This window comes from Cloeon dipterum, chromosome 3, assembly GCF_949628265.1.
Source record: "Cloeon dipterum chromosome 3, ieCloDipt1.1, whole genome shotgun sequence".
Taxonomy (NCBI): Eukaryota; Metazoa; Arthropoda; class Insecta; order Ephemeroptera; family Baetidae; genus Cloeon; species Cloeon dipterum.
This window is the reverse complement of record NC_088788.1, coordinates 28243141-28265785: the sequence shown is the minus strand read 5'-3', so window position 1 is coordinate 28265785 and position 22645 is coordinate 28243141. Positions and strand designations below refer to the sequence as shown.

The 22645-nt window shown below is 42.0% G+C and overlaps 2 protein-coding genes across 6 annotated transcripts in view; one reads left to right on the top strand and one right to left on the bottom strand.

Moving 5' to 3' along the window:
• Window positions 1-557: 557 nt before the first annotated feature.
• LOC135938921 (cytochrome c-2) lies at window positions 558-2423 on the bottom strand. The gene is made up of 4 exons (XM_065482968.1): window positions 2275-2423; window positions 1758-1809; window positions 1541-1682; window positions 558-1184 (listed from the first exon to the last, which is right to left on the bottom strand). Exons 2-4 carry the CDS (start codon window positions 1794-1796, stop codon window positions 1039-1041), a joined length of 327 nt encoding a protein of 108 aa, XP_065339040.1. The 5' UTR covers window positions 1797-1809; window positions 2275-2423; the 3' UTR covers window positions 558-1038.
• A 6899-nt stretch (window positions 2424-9322) lies between these two features.
• Window positions 9323-22645, top strand: part of unc-104 (kinesin family member unc-104) — a 17901-nt gene continuing 4578 nt past the window's right edge. For 2 of the 5 annotated variants that reach the window (XM_065482936.1, XM_065482935.1), the window contains exons 1-23: window positions 9323-9495; window positions 9558-9667; window positions 14298-14383; window positions 14489-14567; window positions 15014-15359; window positions 15609-15720; window positions 16765-16908; window positions 17223-17380; window positions 17436-17575; window positions 17693-17746; window positions 18314-18439; window positions 18505-18638; window positions 19058-19370; window positions 19419-19766; window positions 19823-19995; window positions 20052-20227; window positions 20451-20615; window positions 21245-21501; window positions 21557-21673; window positions 21725-21899; window positions 21956-22046; window positions 22099-22214; window positions 22262-22428. In XM_065482936.1, the coding sequence (XP_065339008.1) occupies window positions 9568-9667; window positions 14298-14383; window positions 14489-14567; window positions 15014-15359; window positions 15609-15720; window positions 16765-16908; window positions 17223-17380; window positions 17436-17575; window positions 17693-17746; window positions 18314-18439; window positions 18505-18638; window positions 19058-19370; window positions 19419-19766; window positions 19823-19995; window positions 20052-20227; window positions 20451-20615; window positions 21245-21501; window positions 21557-21673; window positions 21725-21899; window positions 21956-22046; window positions 22099-22214; window positions 22262-22428 (3577 nt within the window). In that variant the 5' untranslated portion in view covers window positions 9323-9495; window positions 9558-9567. The remainder of the gene's footprint in view (window positions 9496-9557; window positions 9668-14297; window positions 14384-14488; window positions 14568-15013; window positions 15360-15608; window positions 15721-16764; window positions 16909-17222; window positions 17381-17435; window positions 17576-17692; window positions 17747-18313; window positions 18440-18504; window positions 18639-19057; window positions 19371-19418; window positions 19767-19822; window positions 19996-20051; window positions 20228-20450; window positions 20616-21244; window positions 21502-21556; window positions 21674-21724; window positions 21900-21955; window positions 22047-22098; window positions 22215-22261; window positions 22429-22645) is intronic. The other 3 variants (XM_065482941.1, XM_065482940.1, XM_065482939.1) reach the window with 2 other exon arrangements.

Here is a 22645-nt window from a genome sequence, read left to right as displayed (position 1 = left end):
GTGGTTTCTTTGTCTCTGGACACGCGCAGCAGGGTTTCAGCTTTTTAGGCTCTTCGGCTGGTTTTTCGGTCGTCGCTTGTGCATCCTGAGTTTTCACCGTCGTGAATGGAAAGAGATTGAAGAACATGTCGAAAATAGGTTTGGTGTCGCCGGACAGACACTAAAACAATCACAAACCACAAGCGATGTTTGGAATGCAAGCTACAGGCCAGCAAAAAACGTGTTTTCTAGAATCAGCTGAAGCATGGCTTGGGCCACCAGTTTTATATAGATTCGCGCTACCGGCAGAGCCATCTACTGCAAGCGTAATCGACCTAGACCCGTCAACCCTTAAACTTATTAAGTCAGCGATTTTGGAAGCCTTAAAGCGATTTATCTAGCCTTGGTGGTTCCATAATTTTATTACGAATATTTTATCCCTTCATCGCATTGTTGCAATTCTGATTATTTCATGACATAATGTCACGTATCTAATTATTTTGTACCACATTCATAGGATTTTGAAAATGAAAATTTTTCTATAGGGATTGGGCGTTTTTAGTAGAAAAATAAAAGGATTTTGATCAACAACTTCCATTATTTATTAGTTTCCTGAACACAAAAAGTGGAGGTTAAAACTGTATGGAGGATGACGTGTATAAATTAATATACTCAAACAAGCGTTCGGAAGATTGCAACTCATGCAGCAAATCACAAACATCAATAGAAGGTTGTGACCCGTTTAAGCTTAACTCATATTAATAGACACATAAAATAAATAATCCTGTACAAGTCCAGCTTCACAAGAGGTACATATTTATATTACGGAAAGAAACGCCTGTTCTATAGCACAATTTATAGAATGAAGAACCTATGGTAGGTGGCATTTTTCAATCAAATTAAAACTGTTGCTGGATCCAGAAATACATTTCAACCACTCCACTGTCAGAACCAATAATAATGAACTACAGGATTGGAATTTCCATTTTTGGTTAAAACATTAAGTTTATTTTATCCAAAGTCTGCTGAGAACTATCAACTGTGTAGATTTTTGGTTGTCTACTTGGTGGATGCAACAAGGTAGGCGATCAGGTCTCCCCTCTCCTGAGGCTTCTTGAGGCCGGCGAACACCATCTTTGTGCCTGGGATGTATTTCTTTGGGTTCTCCAAGTATTCGAAGAGGGTGTCAGGGTTCCACGTGATTCCTGCGAAAAAGAAAGAACCCGTGTTCAATGAAAAGATCATTGCATAATCCAAATAATAAGAAGGATAATGTGGCAGATAAATCTTATTCTCATTATGCATTGAAAATCAGACGCCTTATGGTTTGTAGAGATAAGCAATTCAGATAAAAAATATGGTTTCTTTGCCACGTGCTTGAAGTTGAGGGTATAACTCAATAAATTAAAAACAATAAACGTGAAAATAAGTAACAATATTATCAAAGAAGGATGTTTATTGAAAATGTTAGTATGGGAACACTAACTTGTTGGTTAATAATTTTGTGGGAGAATAGGCTAGGAGTGATAAGGAGTTTGATAAACGCAATAAAAAAATTTACCCTTGGCTTTGTTGGCGTCGGTATAAGAGAATCCGGCAGCTTGTCCAGTTTTCCTTCCAATGAGCCCATGCAGGTTGGGTCCAGTTTTGTGCTTGCCGCCAGCCTCTACGGTGTGGCACTGCGCGCAGCGCTGCACAAAGATCTGCAACACAAATTAATGAATAAGGAAAATCCGCAAAAGGTATTATGACATGTGTAATTAAAACGGCATGCTCACCTTCTTTCCCTTCTCAACATCACCAGCTGGGACACCCATTTCGATTTGTGAGCTGAAATCAATTAAAGAGTGCGTTTAGTGGACGGGTCTGAAGACTGAAGACGTCTGCCAGTATAAAGGACAGGCCTAGTGCCAATAGCTAGTCTAAATATGGAGGGGCTGGCGCGTGTACCAACCCGCTGTGACCCAAATAATGCCGAGTAGACAGTTGAATCGGCGGCAAAGTCCCACCGATCAATTAGCCTGGTGCGCCAGAATTAATGCCAGATGATCAATGAGGACAATGAACTGGGATAATTTTGTACGAACATGACGTAAGCCGCAAGGACGTTTCGTAAATCCAACCCATGACTTTAGAGCTTGCCCTTTTTCACCCTTATTGGAAATGGAAAAAATAAAATTTCTCTAGTTCTATGGTGAAGGAAAATTTTAGCTACAAATCGGATGGCATTTTGGACCATTTTTATGTGTAAATGTTGAGGAAAATGCTGGAAATATGGGGCATATTTGCTCATACCTGCTTGAAGACCTCCGGTCGACTTTCAAAGAACGAATTTGTAGAAAAGCTTGCTCAAAAAATAAAATCCATTCACACGAGCTATGCGCAACAATCTAATCAGCATGGGAAATCATCTAGTGCGCAGAAAATAAAATACATTATTTTGTTTTCTGAACGCACCCAAATGGGCTCGACCCGCCCTCTAGTGGCAAATTGTTTAAATAACACTCAAGTATGGCGTCAGTCATATGAGTGGGTTTAACATTTTGTGCCTGTTTGTATTAAAAATAATGAGGCGTAGGGCGTAGCAAGTCTTGAGAAGGTTGGTTAGCCAAGTAAATTACCGAAGACAATACATCATTCCTAAAGCCAGCTTCTTTCATCGATCAAGTGAGTATAATTTAATTTCAAGAGGTTGTCTTTCGTCCTTCCTCTCATCGATTTGTACAATGGGTTTGCACTGCCTATATAGTGGGTACGGCTGGTTGCATACATACAAGGCGCTAGGTCTGACTCATTCGGGAGAGCCAAGGCAGATATATTGCGTTTTTTGTCTAGATTGGGTCTACGTCGCTAGTCGCCTCAAAAATCGGCTATCGGTGCCGTTTTAAATCTAATTTATCCGCAATACTGTAAATTACGTTCATATTTAAATATTTAATAACAATACCAGACCGCCAAACACAAAAATTATATTATTGTAACATAAAAAATTTAAGTTTTAAAATTCCTAACAATTTTTTGCTCTCAGGGCCTGTACTACTCAAATTTATTCTATTGTACCTTAGTCAAGAGCCAGGATCATTTTATTTTTATTGTTGTTATATTGGCAAAACGGCAAAAAAAAACCCCAGCAGCCGCACAAGTGCAAGAAATTTTAATGCTTCAGTGATGAGCTCACGTGACAGGGTGCTGGGTACTAACAACGTGAAATATTTTTATGAAATGTCCAGATTTTTATTTATCCAAAAAAGAGGGCTTTTAAGCCTCTTTAAAAATCCTCCACAATTTTAGTTTTAAATCCTCTTCGCTCTTTTGCGAGAGCAATCTCGTGTCGAGAGAGCGAGCGCTTTTCTTGATGTTGTGTGTGTCTCGGTGTCAAAATTTGAGTGGCTCCGAGTGGGTCAACGGTGGCCGACACAACCAACCATTGGTCAATTAGCGGCGGCGGCAGCTCCAGTGCGAGATGAGAGAGAGCGAGGGTGACGTCAGGGGGCGGAGGCTGCAGGGGTGGCGATCGATTCGGTCTGAGGGGTGACCTCTGTACCCGGCCGTGAGTCACTCGGGCCGTCCGTCCGTCCGCCCGCTTGGTGCGCGCCATCCAGTCGCAACCAACCCTGCCGACCCCAAACAACCCCTTCAATTATTCACTCTGTTTTTGCGCCCGGCCAACGCTCATCTTCGCACCTCCGCGCGTTGACGCTAATTGCAAATTTGCTGCGTCGGGTGTCAGTGGCACAGTTACAATTAGCGAAATAGGCCGCTTTTTATTGCTTTGGTGCCTCTCAAAAACTCGTTCCAACTCGGAGCCTGATGTTGATCCCAAATGTGACTTTGCGGAAAAACAATTCGCAACACAGGAGCCTAATTTGCGATATTAATTCCTAAATGCGGCTTAGTTTTGTGAAGGAAATATAATATAACTAATCGCTTTTGAAGTATTTTTAAGTATCATTTCGCCCACTCTCGCATGGCTTAAAATTGTATATAGAAATTACATAATATTGCTCGCCAGGAATAATTTTGCAACAAAATTTTAAAGAAATTTAGTTTCTGGTCTTATAAAAGAAAATCATTAATCACAATCAGCCTTGTGTTAGTTGGTACTAAAAAAATTTGGCTTATGCATTTTTACGTTAAGACCATCTGAGGTTTGCGTATACAATTTTATTATACAAAAACTGCATTTTTTGACCACCCTAACTTATTGACTAAATATCATATTATTTATGCACAGGGAATATTTTATTGGCTAAATAAAGTTGAATGAATTTTGAAACTATAAGTTGAATAATAGCGTCCGCTTGGCGTCTGTTTACTTAAATATACTTAGCGTATAGTAACACAAGAAGGTAAACAAAAATATTTTAATTTCATTATAAGACATGTATTTGGTGATGAAAATCAGTCACTTTAATTAAGCACAGTCTCTTAAGCATTTGTTTTCTATAACTCACATAATAATTGAAACGATTTGTCATGTTCCCAAAAGTGTTTTAAGACGCTCGTATTCTTTGGGATTGTCCTTTTCTCACGTTAAGTGGTTTGAACTAAATATTGCAACGACGTTAAAGAATTTGCATTCCATGCATTTAGTCTCATAAAAGTCCTGATAAAAATGGTCTCGACATCATATTGCCTGTCGAGAATCGATTCCAGAAGCTCTTCTGATAAAGGAGCCGTGGCAATTTTTTCCGCCTTGCAAAAAAGCAAACGATTCCGCGGCAGCGCAGGCCACAAAACTCAATCACTGAGCCGTAACTTCGGTGGTTTTTTGCTTGTTTTCGCACAAGTCAAGACGCCCGTTATCATTTGTCTTGATCTCTGCGCTGAGGGAGGGAAAAATTCGCAGACCGGGGGCTAATTGTGATTTATTCATGAGGCGCTTACCAAAAGAAGATATGGCCAGAATAGAAAAGGCTTTTCAATGGCGATAATGCGGGGGTGGCTGTTGCGGGGCGGCTTTTATCTCTCACCCCCGTAGAGTGCGTCATGCCCAAGTGGGTCAATCTCGGACCGCTTGCCGAGCAAAAGCACCCGCTGCCGCCGATGGAGCTCGAGCTGGGCAGAGGCGTCTATTGGTCTATAGACATCCTCTTCCGCAGCTTTTTTCCCGAAAATGGAATGGACTGAATGGGTAAAGGAAATGAACTGTTTCTCTTATTTTGAACAAACAGCGATAGTTGCTGTGTTGGCCGAAATGCGCCTGCGATCTCGGACAGTAAGTTAATTGATTGAATAACCATAAGAACAGCTGGATTAACATGCCAATAGTGCTTAAAAATACATGGCTATTAATTCAATTGGTATTATTTATTTTTAATTTGAAATTCCTTTTTCTGTTACAAATAAATCCTGTGTTTCTTTTATAAATTAAAAATTCCCTAATCCTGAACCCACTTCCTTGAAGTGTTGACAGGAAATTGAAAGAATGAGAACCACATGTCCTTTGTCAACTTCTGATAGAAAAAGCGGCTTAAAAATTGAGTCTCTTACTTTCAATGTCATTTTTAGTGATTTTGTGCTCAGAGAGTGACAGCTTGAGACTTAGCATTCCATCGACAGAACGTAAGAATCTGGCGGTGAGTAAGTAGAAAAGTTGCGAATCCCAGCCGACTTCTTGACGTCACGCGCTCATAAATCAATCAGTGTTCTCTCAGCCTCCCTTGGTTTTCGTCTTGAAGAAGCGCTGGTCGCCTTCGGGGAAGGGTTCGATCACCTTTAAATTTGATCAGTGCCCACATGTACAGAAGTGTAGAATTTTTTATGAGACAACAAAAGTTTATATATCTTGTTTGGCGCCTTTACAAGTCCGCCAGATTTCATGCATTAGGGGTTTCATTTGTAGACAATTACAACACTAACGTTGATTTTAACAGCTCGTTGAATTACGAAATAATTCTTGAAAGAGCTTTTCATCGGTATTTTTTAAATTAATAAGTGGAAAGAAATAACGACACAAGCAAAAAATCAATCGAAATAATGTTTTTCTGACTAGCTTGACCTATGTTTGTTTGAGTCTCAAAAGTTAAAACGTTCTTCCCAATTTTTTTTTTTTAGCACCGGTCGTCTGAAGAAACCATGTCACGAGACACAACTGGGAGGAAATCTAATTTGCCTCTATTTTTCATGTCCAACTTCGCCCCCTATAAACCCTAATTCAAGCAACTTTTTTGACTTAATGAAGTCCCGCCGGAACAAAGGTACGTCATAGGCGGCACAATGAAAACAAAGTGCAGCTATATTTCAGCATTACGCCTTCCAAGATAGACAAAAGAGGACTGCTTTAGGTTCCCCTTTGCTAACACAGATGTTGAATTTAGGGTTGCCATGGGGCATAGCGTATGGTGTTGCATTGAAATAGATAATAATAACTATTGCAAATTGCAAATAACTCGTTTGGGTTTTTATAAATATTGTCTTATTTTGCCTGATGTGATTTGAAGTAGAAAACAATTGTTTCACACCTAGAGTACTTGGATTGTGCATCTTATTATGGTTACTATAAAAAATTATCACCATTTATGTTATTTCAATGCAAGTCATATGGATATTAAACTGGATTTTGAGCGATTGATTTGTACCTTTTTATAGTGGGCTAAACATTTCACAGGAACTACAATAACGAGAACAAACAATGGAATCAACTATCGCGGACTCTTGAAGTATCATTTTAGTAGCTGCTTCCTTTATTATTTGATCAGGTGACAACCCTAGATGTTATTTGGCCACTGTGCTCCTTGCTAAGATAACACGCAAAAAGCGTAGGAGTCGCTCGTCGCCGGCTTGTGTGTCGTTGCCCGCTAATCAACCACTGCAACACCACCCACTCACCCCGCTTTAAATCTGCACGCGAGAGCTCTGAGTCTGCTTGGAGGACGTGCGCTGCTGAAACGAAAACAAATGAACTCCCTCGTAGAGAGTTTACTCGTGAGCCAATATTTCCAGCCATCGCAGTAGCAAAACCGGAAAATGGCCGTCTGTTCGCGTTTATTTATCTTGAATGGCGTGTCATTTTTCTCTGTCCGCCTGGCTGACGCTCTCTTGAGAGGAGATGTGGTGCTCATCACCCGCTCTCTCCCGAGGATAATAACATTTTTCTTCGAAGGTTAAATTTCCTTTTGAGGCCGCCGAAAGGCAACTTTGTGTGCAGCACATTTTCAGCTCCTGTTTTTTTATCTACTAGAGATTTAATATAGTTCTTGTAAGGCATGGTCGCGTATGGCGTATCTGTCTCGTCTGTCTGCGCTCTCTGGAAGAAATGAGAAAAAACTGCCTTTTTTGAAGATTTATATGGGCAAAAAAACTAATGCCCCAAGATCCCTACCAATTTAAAATACCTACGAACACTGTTCATGCTGCTCCAGATTTTCCTTATTTTCTTGTCGCATACAAATATATTTTTATTTAATTTCAAATCTCAGATTTTGAAATAGGTAGAGGGGCAAAAATGCATTTGTGGTACTCGGTTCGGTATTTACTATTCAATTTTGGTATAGACGTCCTTCGTGGAAAACGAGTTTTCGTAATTACTTGCACAAAAAAGACCATCACCAAAACATAAAAGTCCGAATACAGAATTCAGCTGTTCCGTTCGATTTTTCCGTCCAGCGAATACAGAAAAAGTGACCCAAGAGACGACGAGTCTCGCTCGGTGCACGCCCTTTTCATTTTTGCAATCTTCAGGGACGTGTTTCGCTTTTCCTGAAGGGAAGCACGGGGTGGCGAAGAGGAAAAATAAAAAAAGGCCGCCGGGCGAATATGTTGTGTGGAGAACAAGCGCGGCGGCGGCAGCGGGGTGTGCATATTGATTTTTGCGACTGCCGTGTGAGTGTATGTTGCCAGAGAGTGAGAGAGGGTATCAATGCCGCAGCTTCCCTACTCATGCGCCCGCCCGCCCTGAGCCCATTGGCTGGTGCGCACGCCGACGTCAGCCTTGCTCAATTCCGTATCGATTTTCGCGATGATTTTCTGGATTCCGACAAATGGAAACAATTTCGGGCTCCGTTCCACTTCCGACAGCTCAATGTCACTAGGGCTGCGGTAGGAACTAGCTGCTGCATGCGTTCATTCCCGCGCCTGGGGGTGGTTGAGAAAGTTTGCAATTCTGTAATTAAAGGCTGAGCCCAAGGGTGCACTGCCAATGTCCTTTGAAGTTGCAAAATGTATTACAGGATTGCGTGGGCTGCGTAAACCGGCGGCTGCAATAGTCCGCTGCGGAGCTTTGTAGCTTTATTGCGTTTACATTTTATGTGATATGATTCGCAAGATGGTTATGAAGGTGGTGGCTTTCCAGACAGCGGGACGTAAAAATCGCGATCACGCCTTTCTATTCGGAAAGGCTTGAGGGTTTAATATGTACTAAAGTGAACAGAATTTTTAGATATTTTCACCATTAAATAAGGAAACGCAAAATGCCAGCACTAAGGTCGAAAACGTGTGTCTAGCGTTTACGTAGAAAAATTTAGTTTTTCCAAATTAATTTTTTTGCTCTCTCAATTCTGTGTATCGCTCTGCCGTGCCCGAGCACGTACAGCCACAGGAGCAACAACTCCACTCGTACTTTCAAACATAATTAGTTTATAAAAAAATCTGAACATTGAAATTAACTTACAAATTGGAGGGATGCTAGATTTTTATCTCGAAATATAGTTTTAGTGGCGAATTTAATAATTGCATGTGTGAGATTATTAACAGTTTGAAAACACACTTAGCTTGCAGTAAAATAAACCGAGGCTGTTAATGATTTTGATGACGTCATTGTAAGGACATCAAACATTACGAGCTTAAAGGTTAAGTATCCGCAGGATTTAAAGCAGTGTCTGATTAAAATTTCCCGCTTAAACACAATTTTACCATAGAAAAAATATCAAGTAAAGGGAGAATTGAAAACATTTTTTCGTTTCTGTGATTCGTATTATATTGTTAACAATTGTTATGAATTTTTTCACAAGTTCCTAAATGTTCTATAATAAATAAAAAATGAAGTACATTTATCCCCTTGAGCAAATACGAAAGTAAAGAGTTTTATAAACGAGGAGCACGTAACAGTAACCAATTATAATTTTTGAATAAAAAAATTGCATTGAATATGCATCAACCAGAAGCATTGAAAGCGCAGCTCCGTGCTCACGTTTCCAATATCCAATAAATATCAATTTGGAATTCAGGCATTTGTCGTCCGTCGACACAAATCCATTACACCGTTTGTTTTGGATTCGGCTCGGAAAATATTGCGTGGGCCTAGTGTTGAATTGAGCAGCGGGCGCCGCGATGACCTTTCCCTGCTGGCAGCCGGTGCGCCGGCGCCCAACTGACGTCACCCACTTTCCTCGGCCAGAATTTTCCACCATCTTGGGTGTCAGTCAGTGCAGCAGGGCCGCGACACGGACGGTCTCGATGAGATGCGCCCCCCGCTGAGAGCCCCGGGCCCCGTTGGGGGCTTCCACCTCGCTCGGCTTCACTGCTAGTGGCTCCTGCTCTAGTTTTTTACCCCTGAGTCGCACCCCGTTCGCGAAAGTGGGTCGACACCCTCTCGTGCCGTCCTCCACCTGTTAAAACCCGCTGACCTGTGATTACAGACGCAGAAAGATGTCGTCGGTGAAGGTGGCAGTCAGGGTGCGTCCCTTCAACAACAGGGAGGTCTCGAGGGAGTGCACTTGCATCATCGAGATGTCCGGAAATACCACAAGTAAGTACACGCACTTTGTTTTGTTTTTTATTGCATCTCGTAGAAGATGTTGGCTGGCAACCCCTTCTTTTGTGCATAGACCTGAATTTAAGGTTTTAAAATAAAGAAATACACTAAAAATTGGAGGGAGGAAAACAGCACACAATTAGAATTTTGAGCCAAACAACCCTTAAATGGTACAAAGGTTGAATCACTGACAATGAGTGGATGATATTATGTTTATTTCCCTCGTCCTTTGTTTGACTTATGTAGCAATGGTTTTAATATTAATAATCGTTCTGCTTGTTGTCACGAGAAAAATCATATTTCCTCAGGTTTGTTTTACAATCTACTTTTGCTGTGTGCCAGTCGTTGCGCAGTATTTGTTCATTTCAAAAGAACTGTAATATCCACCCCAACAACCGTCAGAATAATTACGGAACAAAAGACCGCAGACCCAGTTAGCTCTTCACAATCAATATCTTTCTCTCCACTCTGTCTCTCTCCGTCCAATGAATTGTCCCGTCTGCATCTGTGCGTGGGTTGAATCAACGACGCGAATGGGAACGTTCTCCTTTCCATCCTGACGACGTCATTTCAACCCCCGTGCATGGCTCGACGCACATATCATCCACGTGATGATTTCGCAAATAGAACTGTTTTCAACGATTTACTAAAAAAATCTTTTGGAAACATAACATATAGAGGGATGAGTGCACGACTTCTTCGGCAAATAATCTATATTCGTTAAATAGGACAAGGACACAACCGTATTGTTCGATTTACATGCTGATTGCAGTTCTCTCAATGACAAAGTTAAGTTCATTTCTTCTAGAATATAGAGATTTTTAACCTTATTATTTTTTTGTATTTTTTTTAACGAGGTTGTGCATTAATAATGCAATATAAAATGAATTATGTAATTGTTGTTTGAACAAAGAATTGCTTGACTGTAGGATAGGAATCCATCCATTTTATGCTTTAGTTTGCGTTATTCCAAAATGGATCCCTTTTGGATTTGCCAGACTTAACTAAAATTCTACGCTTAGTCACGTGTTGTACTTTGCTCGACACACAACCAGCCATTTAAAACTTTAAACATAATGGTTATTTGGTTAAACGGTGCGAGAGCATAAATTGTGGTTTGCGGTGTGCAAGTCTGTTAAGGATTACACTTTACACTGTCTCCTGCCCTGTTTTGCTCCTCGCCGCGAGAGAAAACGCTGAGGAGGCTTACGCTTGCTTCAAATTATTCTTTGCGCCAGCAGCCTCAATTTATAACTTTGAACTTTTTTAGCAAACGTAAAGCTACGGAAAAACGAAATCGCGATAGTGAATCCAATTACGTGCTTGTTTTTGTGCGCGGGGATTCGCGCCACTATGTTGTTTTGTTGTGCAATCAGCCCAATCTTAGCGCTAGCGAATTATTCCATTAAGCCTCTCGTGATGCAAAATACATATTTGTGGGTCTTCAGCCTGCCGTTTGTTTAGGCACACTCTGGTCCAATTAGCTGACGCATGTGCTGGCTCCCTGAGGGATATTTTCATTGAGCGTCGTTGCGAATGTCGAACATCGAAAATGAGAGCATAACAATGACGCGAAATTCTCACTCAAGCTTGAGTATGGGACTGGGAATCTTCAATTCAATTTATTCTGAATTAATTTAGTGAATGTAAAATGCAGTTAACGGTATGGAGACATACATATGACGAATAAAGTTTTGTCAACTCAGAAAGTTAAAGAATTAATTTGTACCAGTAATTAAATTTATCATTTGTGTAAAATGGAGATTACATTGAAGTGAAGTAAATTCGTTACATGTTCAAAACCCCAAATAAACCATTACTATTTATTATTATTAGAAACTGTTAACTTCACGGCATTATTGCGTAATCTCGAAGTCCACAATTGAAGCAGTCGAATGCTAAACAACATCGGTAGCTTGTTCGTTTTCTCTTCCAACTGCACTGCTCTAAAAATCGTTAATCTCAAACAGACACCCCAAAAGCCAAAGCGGCGCCTAATAAGCTGTCATGTTGCAGTGGCACGACGGCACGACTATTAATTTGTAGTCAGACCTGAAAATTAATAAGATCTGCTGCTCTGCTCTCTCCCTGTGGCGCTCCAAATTAACGAGCTGCTAAGAGGAATAGCCGGATTGACCTGCGAAAGTACACAACCAGATTGGCGTATCGGATTTTCGGCCAAGCCAATAATCAAGATGGATGGTATGTTTGTTGGCCCAGCGGGCGGTCGTCGCGCATAGGGTTACTAGACCCGTCGTTTTTATGTATTAAATAAATATTTTATGAACTTTTAATTTTAATTTAAAAACAATGAATACAAATTTTCCAAACTTCAGTTCAATTAAATAGAAACTATCCTCTATATTAAGACAAAGCTTTCATTTTGCATCATTCGACATCATTTTTAGACTGTTGTTAAGTACCAAAAAAGGTAGCAAGAGTGTGGAACAATACTTGACTTAATCAAATGATCCGTGTGAAAGTTTGAGCTTGGCGACCCTACGTGCTGGAGAGTGCGTCGTCGTTGGGGAAGACCACTTCCTCAATATTGGGTCGATACTGGGCGTCCGCATTTAAGTGCGCTGGTTGGCGTACTGTGTATGTTGGGTAAAGTACAGGTATACAGCGCATATCTGCCATCTCCCGCCTCGATGTCGGCGAGGGTCCTGAGTAAACAGACGCAGGAAATAAATTGTCGGCGTCGATTTTTTGTACCCTCCGTTGGGGTTTGTTACCAAACGCACTGTATGTATGATGTTCACCTTGAAAAGTAAACTTGGGACTCTTGGCACACGTTTTCATCCCCTGGGTCCTCTTTCCGCAAATTGATACGGTGCTCGCTGGCAATTTATATGTCTGTTGGTCAGGCCTCTCTCGATTAAAAGGCGGAAAAGCTGATTGTAGCTACGTCGCTAATGGGATAAGAGCGATTTTGACTTGATGCTTGTCTCGATCGGCCTGGGGATTTTTTGTGAATGGACGGCTGACGTTGATTTATAGTCTTGCGACCGCCACCGTTCCTCAATGTCGCCATGGCAGTATTTGGTGTCAATTTGCGAAAATGTAGCCAGCAGGTTGTAATTTATGTTAGGAGCGTGCTACCCGTGTTACGATTGGATGTGACTTGAATTTCTTTATAAATCGGATGCATCGAGATGAAAGACATATTTATAAAAATATTAAATTAAATTGAGAGAAAAGCAGACAGGTAAAGACAGTAAAATTCGTTAGATTTGCTGAAAATAGCAGCAAAGAACATCTCCATTTTAAAATGTCGGAAATCTTCCAAAAAGTCCAGGCACATGATACTTGAAACGTGATAATGTAAAAGCATCTATTCTGTCCTTCTGCCCCCAAAATTACTCTCTTGATACGCTGACGAAACTGCTGCTGTGACTCTCACAAGGATTTTACTTTCGATATTCAATATCATTTAAAGGGATTGAAACATACAATATCACTCATGTTTCCATATTGTTGCTTATAGTTTGAGATCATTTTAATCTTTGTCCATAATATCATATAAAATTACCACATCAAGCTCGCTTCAAATGAAGCGTTTCATTTCCATATGAATCTATTCATTATGCTCCGCGGTGAAAAGCAAGAGGTATTTCCGCTGCTTTCCAGCTGCTCCCCTACTTTTATCATGTAGCCAAGGTGAAAAAGGATAGCACTTAAGTTGATCCCGTCTTTGGCAAGGAAAGTACCAAGAGAGAATCGGTTGTGCATTCGCTACCTTTCAAGGGCGAGCGGCACACTTTGTTCAGCTTGGCTGACCTAATTTCCCGGCCGCGCACCCCTCACCCCCGAGCTGTAAAATGCACCCTTTTCATTGCATGCGGGGATTTGCCTCTGGATGATTTGGAGAAAGTTATGGCTACCGGGCGAGGAAAATAGGGGGATTTTCTTTTTGCATTATTACAAGAGGGTTGCAAATGGGCTTGATATGGTACAAGAGCAAATTGCCTGCTTTAGAATGTATTTTTGCACAGACTAGGTCGGAGTTTTCGGGATGAGATTGTGTTTTTTCTGTCGTCTATAAGACAAATTCCTGTTGTTGTTGACATAAATATTTACGAAAACATTTTAAATTTCTGATTTTAATCTAGTACAACTGAAATACTCATTATGTGGAAACGATTTTCAGATAAAGTTAAACATTATAAATCAAAAGCGCTACCGGTTGTGCCGAACGCAAACAATTTTCTTTCCAATAAATGTCCGTAAATGTCAAATAGACGCCTGCACATTTTCATATCGAGGCACTTTGCGCGCACGGGATAGTGCTAGTTGACCCATTTTCCCTGCAGCAACGTGAGCTGCGACCCACTTAACTGCTGACAGTTTGAACGTGGAAAGAGCGAAAGAGGGAATTGTGAACACTGGCAGCCCGATGCTTAATTAAAATTTAATGAGCAAAAAGTGCAGCCGACCGCTATTTTGCTCCTCTGGGGGTTTCAAGCACGTTCTCACGTGTGCGAAAATAATAATGACCGCAATCACAAGAAGAGTGCCGTAATTTTGTAAATAAAAAGTATGCGCTGCCACGATATTAGCACCGGAATACCTTCAGAATTGGATTTTAGGCGCGTAATTAACTTGATTGTTTTTTTGCTTCCAGCAATCTGCAACCCGAAATTGCCTCCAGGAAGCAAGGAGGCGATTAAAAGCTTCAATTTCGATTACTCCTACTGGTCTCACACAGATGTAAGTTTTGCTTGTATCTTAATAAATAATCTAATCTAATATGAATATCATTATAAAAAATATAGCTGTACTTATGACCTTAACAATCAAATTTTAATGCCGCAGGAGGCCGACCCAGAGTTTTGTGGCCAGGACGTGGTTTACAGTGATATCGGCGAAGAAATGCTGCAGCATGCCTTTGAAGGTAGGATGAAGTCCTTTTTATGCATTACTACTTGCAGTCTTGAGTGAGCGGACGACAGCTGTGCTTTTACTACCTTCTCTCTTGTATTTTCTTATTGTTAGCCATAATGCAGTTCCGTGCATGCAAAAGGATCAGTCCGTTGGCATTTTTCTTATAAGAATTGTGCGGTTTTATGTTCCGCTACTCCTGTGCGCTCAGGAGAGTTTTTCCAGCTTTTGTTTTTTCAATGGAAATATGGAAGAATACAATTACTCAAAGGAGCCAACAATTTCTCTTTCCTTTCCTGAAATTAAAAAACATAATTTTCATACTCAAAATATCATTTTTTTTTCGTTTTTCTCTTCTAGTTCTAAAAAAATTAGTTTGTTAAATATTAATTTTGCCTTCTATTCTTGGCAACCGTATCAAAAGCATTTTGCTCATCTTTGTCAATAATCCCCCATCAGGCTACAACGTGTGCATCTTCGCGTACGGCCAGACAGGCGCTGGCAAGTCGTACACGATGATGGGAAAACAGGAGGAGGGCCAGGAAGGTATCATCCCTCAGGTCTGCCAGGACCTGTTCGGCAGAATAAAATCAAGCTGCTCAGAAGACATCAAGTACTCAGTGGAGGTCAGCTACATGGAGATCTACTGCGAGAGGGTGCGTGATCTACTCAACCCAAAGAACAAGGGAAACCTCAGGGTGCGTGAACACCCGCTGCTAGGCCCATATGTCGAGGATCTGAGCAAACTCGCCGTTACTTCTTACCAAGACATCCACGATCTCATTGATGAAGGAAACAAAGCCAGGTGAGTCATTTCAAACGTTTTATATTTAAGGGAACGTTCCTTCAATATGACCTTTCGTCATTTTTAATTGGATTAATTTTTTAGTCAGATTTTAACCAAAATACACTTAACCATTTTTTATCTTTGTGATTTTTTGAAGATTATTCTCAGCCCATGCTGACAACCCAAAAATAAGAAAGAACACCTTAAATGTATTATATATTTGTCTCCGGCATGTCATTAAGTGCTGCAAACCATCTCTGATTACAGAACTGTCGCCGCTACAAACATGAATGAAACTTCAAGCAGGTCTCACGCAGTGTTCACTATATTTTTTACTCAGCAGCGCTTCGATGCTGACACATCGCTCACTACTGAAAAGGTAATGTGGCTTTGTCAGTCACCATGGTTGTTGTCACTTTTCTCTCCCGCGATCTGACACGATAGATCCTTTTTGCGCCTTTCGTGCCTCCGCAAATTAACAAATTAAATCTCTGGAGTGAAAAGGCGGCGCGCACACACGCCATTTTGCGAATTGCAGAACTCGCGGATTTCGGTCACGTACGCGGAACTTTGTCGACGCAGCAGACTTGTTGAAAAGTTTCCAGTAGTGAAATGAGTGCTCCAGTGTTATTGATTCTTCCGACAGTGGGACGGGAGGCGGCCTTAGCGCCTGCAGCCTTTCGAACTAGGCATTTTGCCCGACACGGCTGCTGCGACGGTTGCATAACTTGGTATCTCGCCCGTTGGTCGATCATCTAATTAGACTAAACTTGGTCGGCAGTGTTTTGTTGGAGCGAAATGCGCTTTAGCCTCACTCGGCGCAATTAGACTCGGCTTCGATTTTTGCCTGCGAGCCTTTCGTGTACGGAGTGCTTGCTCGCGGACAAGTTGGCGCCTGGTCGGAGGAATCGTGGTTGATTTCAAAGCCACCCAGTCACGCCATTATGACAATCGCGATCAATAAGCCGTTGAGCATGTAGCGCAATGCATTTGACTTTTTATGAGAGACGAGAAAATAAAAATAACGACCTCCTTAATGCACGGGTCACTGGCAACCAGCGAGCTGCACAGAAAGAGATGAATTTGTGAATGGATGTGTTCTATGTAAGGATAAAATGTACTCAAACGCATTGATCTGGAGAGATGGTTTGGTTCTTCTTGGAAACGGAAAGCTTTCTTGGGGCTGCAAAAATAAACTAAGTCTATGGTTAGATCAGTTGATTGTGAAATGACTTGTATCGGAGAAAGCAGAAAAAATACCATCAATATGATTTGAGTATTGGGATGCAATTCAATAACTATTCCAATTTCATAACCTTCCTCCTTTCATTACTTCGTGGGCAACGCAGCGTTGTTTTTTTTATCTATTCTATCAAGCTCAAGTTTTGTGACCCTCAAACTCGCGTTCTCTTTGTGTTTGAAGGTGAGCAAAATTTCACTCGTGGACTTGGCTGGTTCAGAGCGAGCTGACTCGACGGGCGCCAAAGGAACTCGGCTGAAAGAGGGAGCGAATATCAACAAAAGTCTCACTACACTAGGAAAAGTTATATCAGCTTTAGCTGAAATGGTAAATAGCGAGAAACTTTCGTGTTTGTCATAATACTAAAATTTGATCTCTTCTAATCCATTTCAAACTAATTCCTTGGTCTGGAATTCCAGGCGGTAAGTTGACGGCCAACACAAATTTAAAAATGAGTCGTTGCTCTTTTCCCCTCTCTATTGACACATGATGTCAATTTTTTCCCATGCTACCGTTTTTAAAGGACAAATCTAGAGTGTTCAATTCATAATTATTACATAACGATAGTATCATAATAAATATGTTTCATTCTCAATATAATGTTAAATTCAACTCATTGTAAACTCCAATTCTCCTATCAGGCCACAAAGAAAAAGAAAAAGGCTGATTTCATCCCATACCGCGACTCGGTGCTGACGTGGCTGCTGCGAGAAAATCTGGGCGGAAACTCAAAGACCGCCATGATCGCAGCCATCAGCCCCGCCGACATTAATTACGATGAGACTCTTTCCACTCTCAGGTAAGCCCGGCACTATTCCTCCCATCCCGCTCCAATTTCCTGGCCGCGTTTCTAGGTATGCTGACCGTGCCAAGCAGATCGTGTGCAAGGCAGTGGTCAACGAGGATGCCAACGCCAAACTCATCCGGGAACTCAAAGAGGAGATCATGCGGCTGAGAGAAATGCTCAAGGCCGAAGGCATCGAGGTGCAAGAAGGTGAGTGAGAACCTATCGCGTCGCAATATTATCAGCCAAAATTCGCATAGTGCTCACAAATTCAAACTGTCCACGCTTTTTGGAAGCCCCTGTGGTAATAATTGTCTTCTATCTAAGCAGGCCCCGATGGCAAAGTGATTTATGAAAAAAGAGAGCCCAATAATAATAACAGTAAGTAGCCAGGAATCAGCCAAATCAGTCAGCTTCTTACTTTTAGTTTCCTAACGGGCTGCTCCACTCACACACTCTCTGCCCTGAGCAGACTGTTCCATCTACATGTGTGCTTTTGTCCCTTTTTATTTTTCATTTTGCAGTTTCACTCTTCAAGTAACCGTGCAAGTGCATTTTTGTATTTGTAAACAAACATATGTGAAACATTGCAAAAGCAACTACCAGCAAGAGCGATAAACAGGACTGTAGCTATACATATCTATTTATTTTCTGTGCTAGGGTGGTGAGGACTAATAAATTAAGGGTGATTTCGTTAGCAAATTGCGTTTTCGACCGTCTAAACGTCTCTTTATTTTGGAGGGGCTGAAATATTGAGACATTAAGTTCAAAATTGGCTGAGAACCTCTTTATCTTACGATTTCTTTCACCATCCTACGTGTTATTCGCGCGCTTTAGCATGTAGTATCTTATTCAAACTATTATTTTACCAGCATACATATATACCCAATTGATAATCCCGAGCCGAGCGAGGCGTCAACAGCCTTAATCTTGATCAACGACTTTCAGGGGAGGAAGGCGAGACCAAGGTGATAAAGCCCGAGGACGGCGAGCGCAGCAACAAAGTTGCACCTGCTTCCTACATCGCCGAAGAAGCTGTGGATCAACTGCAGGCCAGCGAGAAATTGATTGCCGGTACGTGGTTAATTCGGGTCAATGCGCTACGATTATTTGATGCGGAAATTCGTAATTGGGCACAGAGCTTAACGAGAGCTGGGAGGATAAGCTAAAACGAACCGAGTCCATTAGACTGCAGAGGGAAGCCGTCTTTGCGGAAATGGGTGTGGCTGTTAAGGAAGATGGAAAAACTGTTGGAGTGTTTTCGCCTAAGAAGGTAAGGCAGGAAATTGTCGTATTTTATTCAAAGAGAGCGGGAAAGTTTCACAAGAAGTTCAAAATAGTTAGATTGCAGAGTACATCATTCAAAAAATAAGCATGTGATTCATGCAAACATAAACTTTTTTTATTGAATAACATACAAAATTAATCATACACATGAACTAACTTTAAAATGGCTTTGCTCCATGGTCAGGAAGGGTGGAAGAGACAAATCATGATGAGAAACAAAGTCTTTCACGCTCAGCAGACTGATGTATATTTAATTCGCATGAAGTATGAAGTCGTCTTCAAATTGGTTCTTTGTATAAATGCTATATAATATTCATAAAAATTAAATTGGTAGATGCTGTGTTGTGGAGGTGATGATATTTTGTATTTCAAATTGACAAGTCGTTTTTTGTCTTTTTTGCACAGACCCCTCACCTGGTGAACTTGAATGAAGATCCATTCATGTCAGAGTGCTTGCTCTACTACATCAAGGACGGCATAACCAGGGTGGGTACCTCAGACGCTCTGTCAGCTCAGGACATCCAGCTAAGTGGGCCGCACATCAAAGCTGAGCACTGCGTGTTCGAGAACAGGGGATCTGTCATTTCACTTGTGCCAATGCCTGGTGCTTTGTGCTACGTCAACGGTAGGGAGATCAAGGAGGCGATTGTCTTGCAGACAGGCTCCAGAGTGATTCTCGGCAAGAACCACGTCTTCAGGTTCAACCACCCTGACCAAGGTAAGGTCTCTCTGTCGCTTCAATTGCAGGTATTAACGTATATTGCAGCTCGTGAGAGGCGAGAGAATTGTGAGAAGAGTGAAATCACGGAAACCCAGAGCTCCCCGGTGGAGACTCCAAAGGAGACTGAGACTGTCGACTGGGACTTTGCCCAAGTTGAGCTCCTAGAGAAGCAGGGCATCGACCTCAAGATAGAAATGGAAAAGCGCCTGGTTGTTCTCGAAGAACAGTTCAGGCGCGAAAAAGAGACGGCCGATCAGTTGTTTGAGGAGCAACGCAAAAATTACGAAGCCAGGATCGACGCCCTTCAGCGGCAGGTCGAGGAACAAAGCATGACCATGTCCATGTACAGCTCCTACACCCCTGAAGACTTCAATGTTGAGGAGGATATATTTGGTTTGTGTTCTGCCTTGCGTGTTCAATCCAGAGGATTTGATTGCAAACTATTGCAGTGAATCCGCTCTTTGATGTAGCTTGCAACTGGGGCGATCGAGAGTATCAGTTGGCAGCGTGGGCCTTCCGCAAATGGAAATTCCACCAATTCACTTCCCTAAGGGATGACCTCTGGGGCAACGCCATCTTCCTCAAAGAGGCCAATGCAATTTCCGTGGAGCTCAAAAAGAAGGTCGGTTGGAATGTCAAAGGCAAGTTATTTGCTACTTAAGCCTCAACCATTTCCAGGTTCAGTTCCAGTTCACGCTGCTGACGGACAGCTTGTACTCGCCTTTGCCTCCCGACCTAATGCCTCCTGAGGAAGAGGAGGAGGAAGAGCGTCCTGTGGCTCGCACTATCGTTGCAGTGGAAGTGCAAGATCTGAAGAATGGTGCCACTCACTACTGGACTCTGGAAAAATTGCGGTAAGTTAGCCAATCCCTGGCAGCCATTTGTTTTTGCCAGTCTAGTCTAATAGCCAGGTTGCTAAAAATTATGTGTACAAAATACTTCTAAATAGTCACGGATTGATTGTGTGACACAAAAACAAACTCGTTCAAAATTTTAATGGTATGAGAATTGGCTTGAGAGTCAGCTGAAGGCAAAAGAGCTAGTGCTAGAGTGCCTGATTGTGGACTGTTGATGCAGCCACCGGCTTGAGCTGATGCGGCAGATCTACAACCAAGAGCTGCTAAGCCCCACCACACCCGATCAGCCGCGGGAGGATTTGTTGCATTGCTTGGCCGCATGTGCCAATCAGAAGTTCTCCCTTACTAATCTCTTGCCTTCGAGGCTGGCGCTTGCCAACAAAATGTGCGTAACCTTGATCCCTCTTCGCACTGCACTCGCTCACTCTCCAAGTTCTTGTTTTATTGCTGAGCCGATTCGCTTGATTCTCTCCGCCTCTTTCGGTTGACGCTTCTTTGCTTGGACAGTGCATGGACACAGAGGGGTTTGGTCGAGCTTTCTCTTTTAAGAACTTCTCACAATTTAGAGGGAAAAAACAATGAAACGTCTCATGTTGCCATATGAGCCAAACACAATCAGATTATAGCCAGGATTCCATTCCATATATTTAATTTATAGTTTTGAGAATTCTTGTAGCAATAATAATAATAATAATTCTAATAGCATAGTCCTAGGAAAAATTGGTGCCCTCAGCCAACAAAATCTTGTTGTATATAGTGAAAACCAATACTGTCGCAAACACTGTATTTGTCTTTTTGAAATTGTTTTTTATGTTAAATCTGAAGTGCTCAGTTGGTTTTTGTAGTCTACAACCGTGATTAATGCCAAGAGCGATTAGGGTGTGGATCCCTACATTGTTTTGACTAATTGTATTATGTTTTAATAACTATATGCCTACTTGCGTGTACTTTTATGATTTTCCAACCCAAAATGAGCACGCGAGATTTTTTAATGAAATGCTTTACATTTTGCAGCCAGCGCCTGGAGCTGATGCGGGAGATGTACCACAATGAGGCTGAGCTGTCTCCTACCTCCCCCGACTACAATGTAGAGAATCTGACCGGCGGGGACCCCTTTTACGACAGGTTCCCTTGGTTCAGGATGGTGGGCCGGGGCTTTGTGTACCTCAGCAACCTGATGTATCCTGTGCCCCTGATCCACAAAGTTGCCATTGTGAACGAAAAGGGCGACGTCAAAGGCTGGCTCAGGGTAGCTGTGCAGGCGGTATTAGGTAACTACTTTATGTCAAGCACGCAGGCACTTTTTCTAATGAACCATTTCATCAGAGGACAATAGCGAATATGCTAGCGGAGTTCGTCAGTCAGCAAGAATTGCATTTGACGAGGAAGTTCACAAGCCAAAACGGACCGTGACTCATCAACTGGAGCCTGTGAAACTAGAAGGTATTAATTAGGTGTTTTTCACTTCGGAGGTCTTACTATATTTCATTGCAGAAATAGAGGTCAATGACTGTGACAGTGGGCGTGGAGACAGTTCTGTTTCCTCGGATGCTAAGGACGAAGAGCTGCCTGATCATTTGGCTGTGGGACGCGAGTTTACCTTCAGGGTGACTGTGCTGCAGGCAGTAGGCGTTTCCACAGAGTATGCTGATATTTTCTGCCAGTTTAAGTGAGTTTTCCGGTGCAAATATTTTGTCTGCGATGGACTAATCCTCTTTTCCACAGTTTCCTTCATCGCCATGATGAAGCTTTCTCTACTGAGCCAGTTAAGAATACTGGAAAGGGTACCCCACTTGGATTTTATCACGTGCAAAACGTAAGTTACTTTTAACCAAATTTAAAAAGCAGCTAATCTTGCCAAATTGAAGATAACCGTAACCGTGACAAAACCATTCCTGGAATACATCAAGACGCAACCTATCGTGTTTGAGGTCTTTGGCCACTACCAGCAACATCCTCTGCACAAAGTGGCCAAGCAGGATTGGTAATTATTTCTTTCACCTTAAGCATGGAGATGGCGAACATAAACAGTTCTAATTCCTTCAGTGGACGCCAACCTCCCCGCAGGATGCTGCCACCGCACATTCCTATCAGCCAGCCTGTTCGATCGCCTAAATTCGGGGCTCTGCCCTCTCCCAGCACCAGCCACGTGCACGCCAAGTACGACGTGCTTGTGTGGTTTGAAATTTGCGAGCTTGGTAAGTCTATTTTGAAGAATTGTTTTCTTGAACATGTGCTCAGCACTTCCTGTGGGTCATAAGCTGACCGAGTTCTAACACCGCCGAGCAGATAACATGGGGCCTGAGTGGCCGCAGAGGAGCTTGGGCCCAATGTGGCCTACTTTTCACCTTCCCAACTTGAGTTCTTTTATTGAAACATTTGTCCATAAAGCCGCTGGGAAGATGCAAAATCCAG

Excerpts from the sequence above, each read along its gene's own strand:
- LOC135938921 (XM_065482968.1), bottom strand. The coding sequence starts at position 1,796 with ATGGGTGTCCCAGCTGGTGATGTTGAGAAGGGAAAGAAG. Across the intron at positions 1,683-1,757 it reads ATGTTGAGAAGGGAAAGAAG|ATCTTTGTGCAGCGCTGCGC; the intron begins GTGAGCATGCCG and ends TTTGTGTTGCAG. Across the intron at positions 1,185-1,540 it reads CGACGCCAACAAAGCCAAGG|GAATCACGTGGAACCCTGAC; the intron begins GTAAATTTTTTT and ends TCTTTTTCGCAG.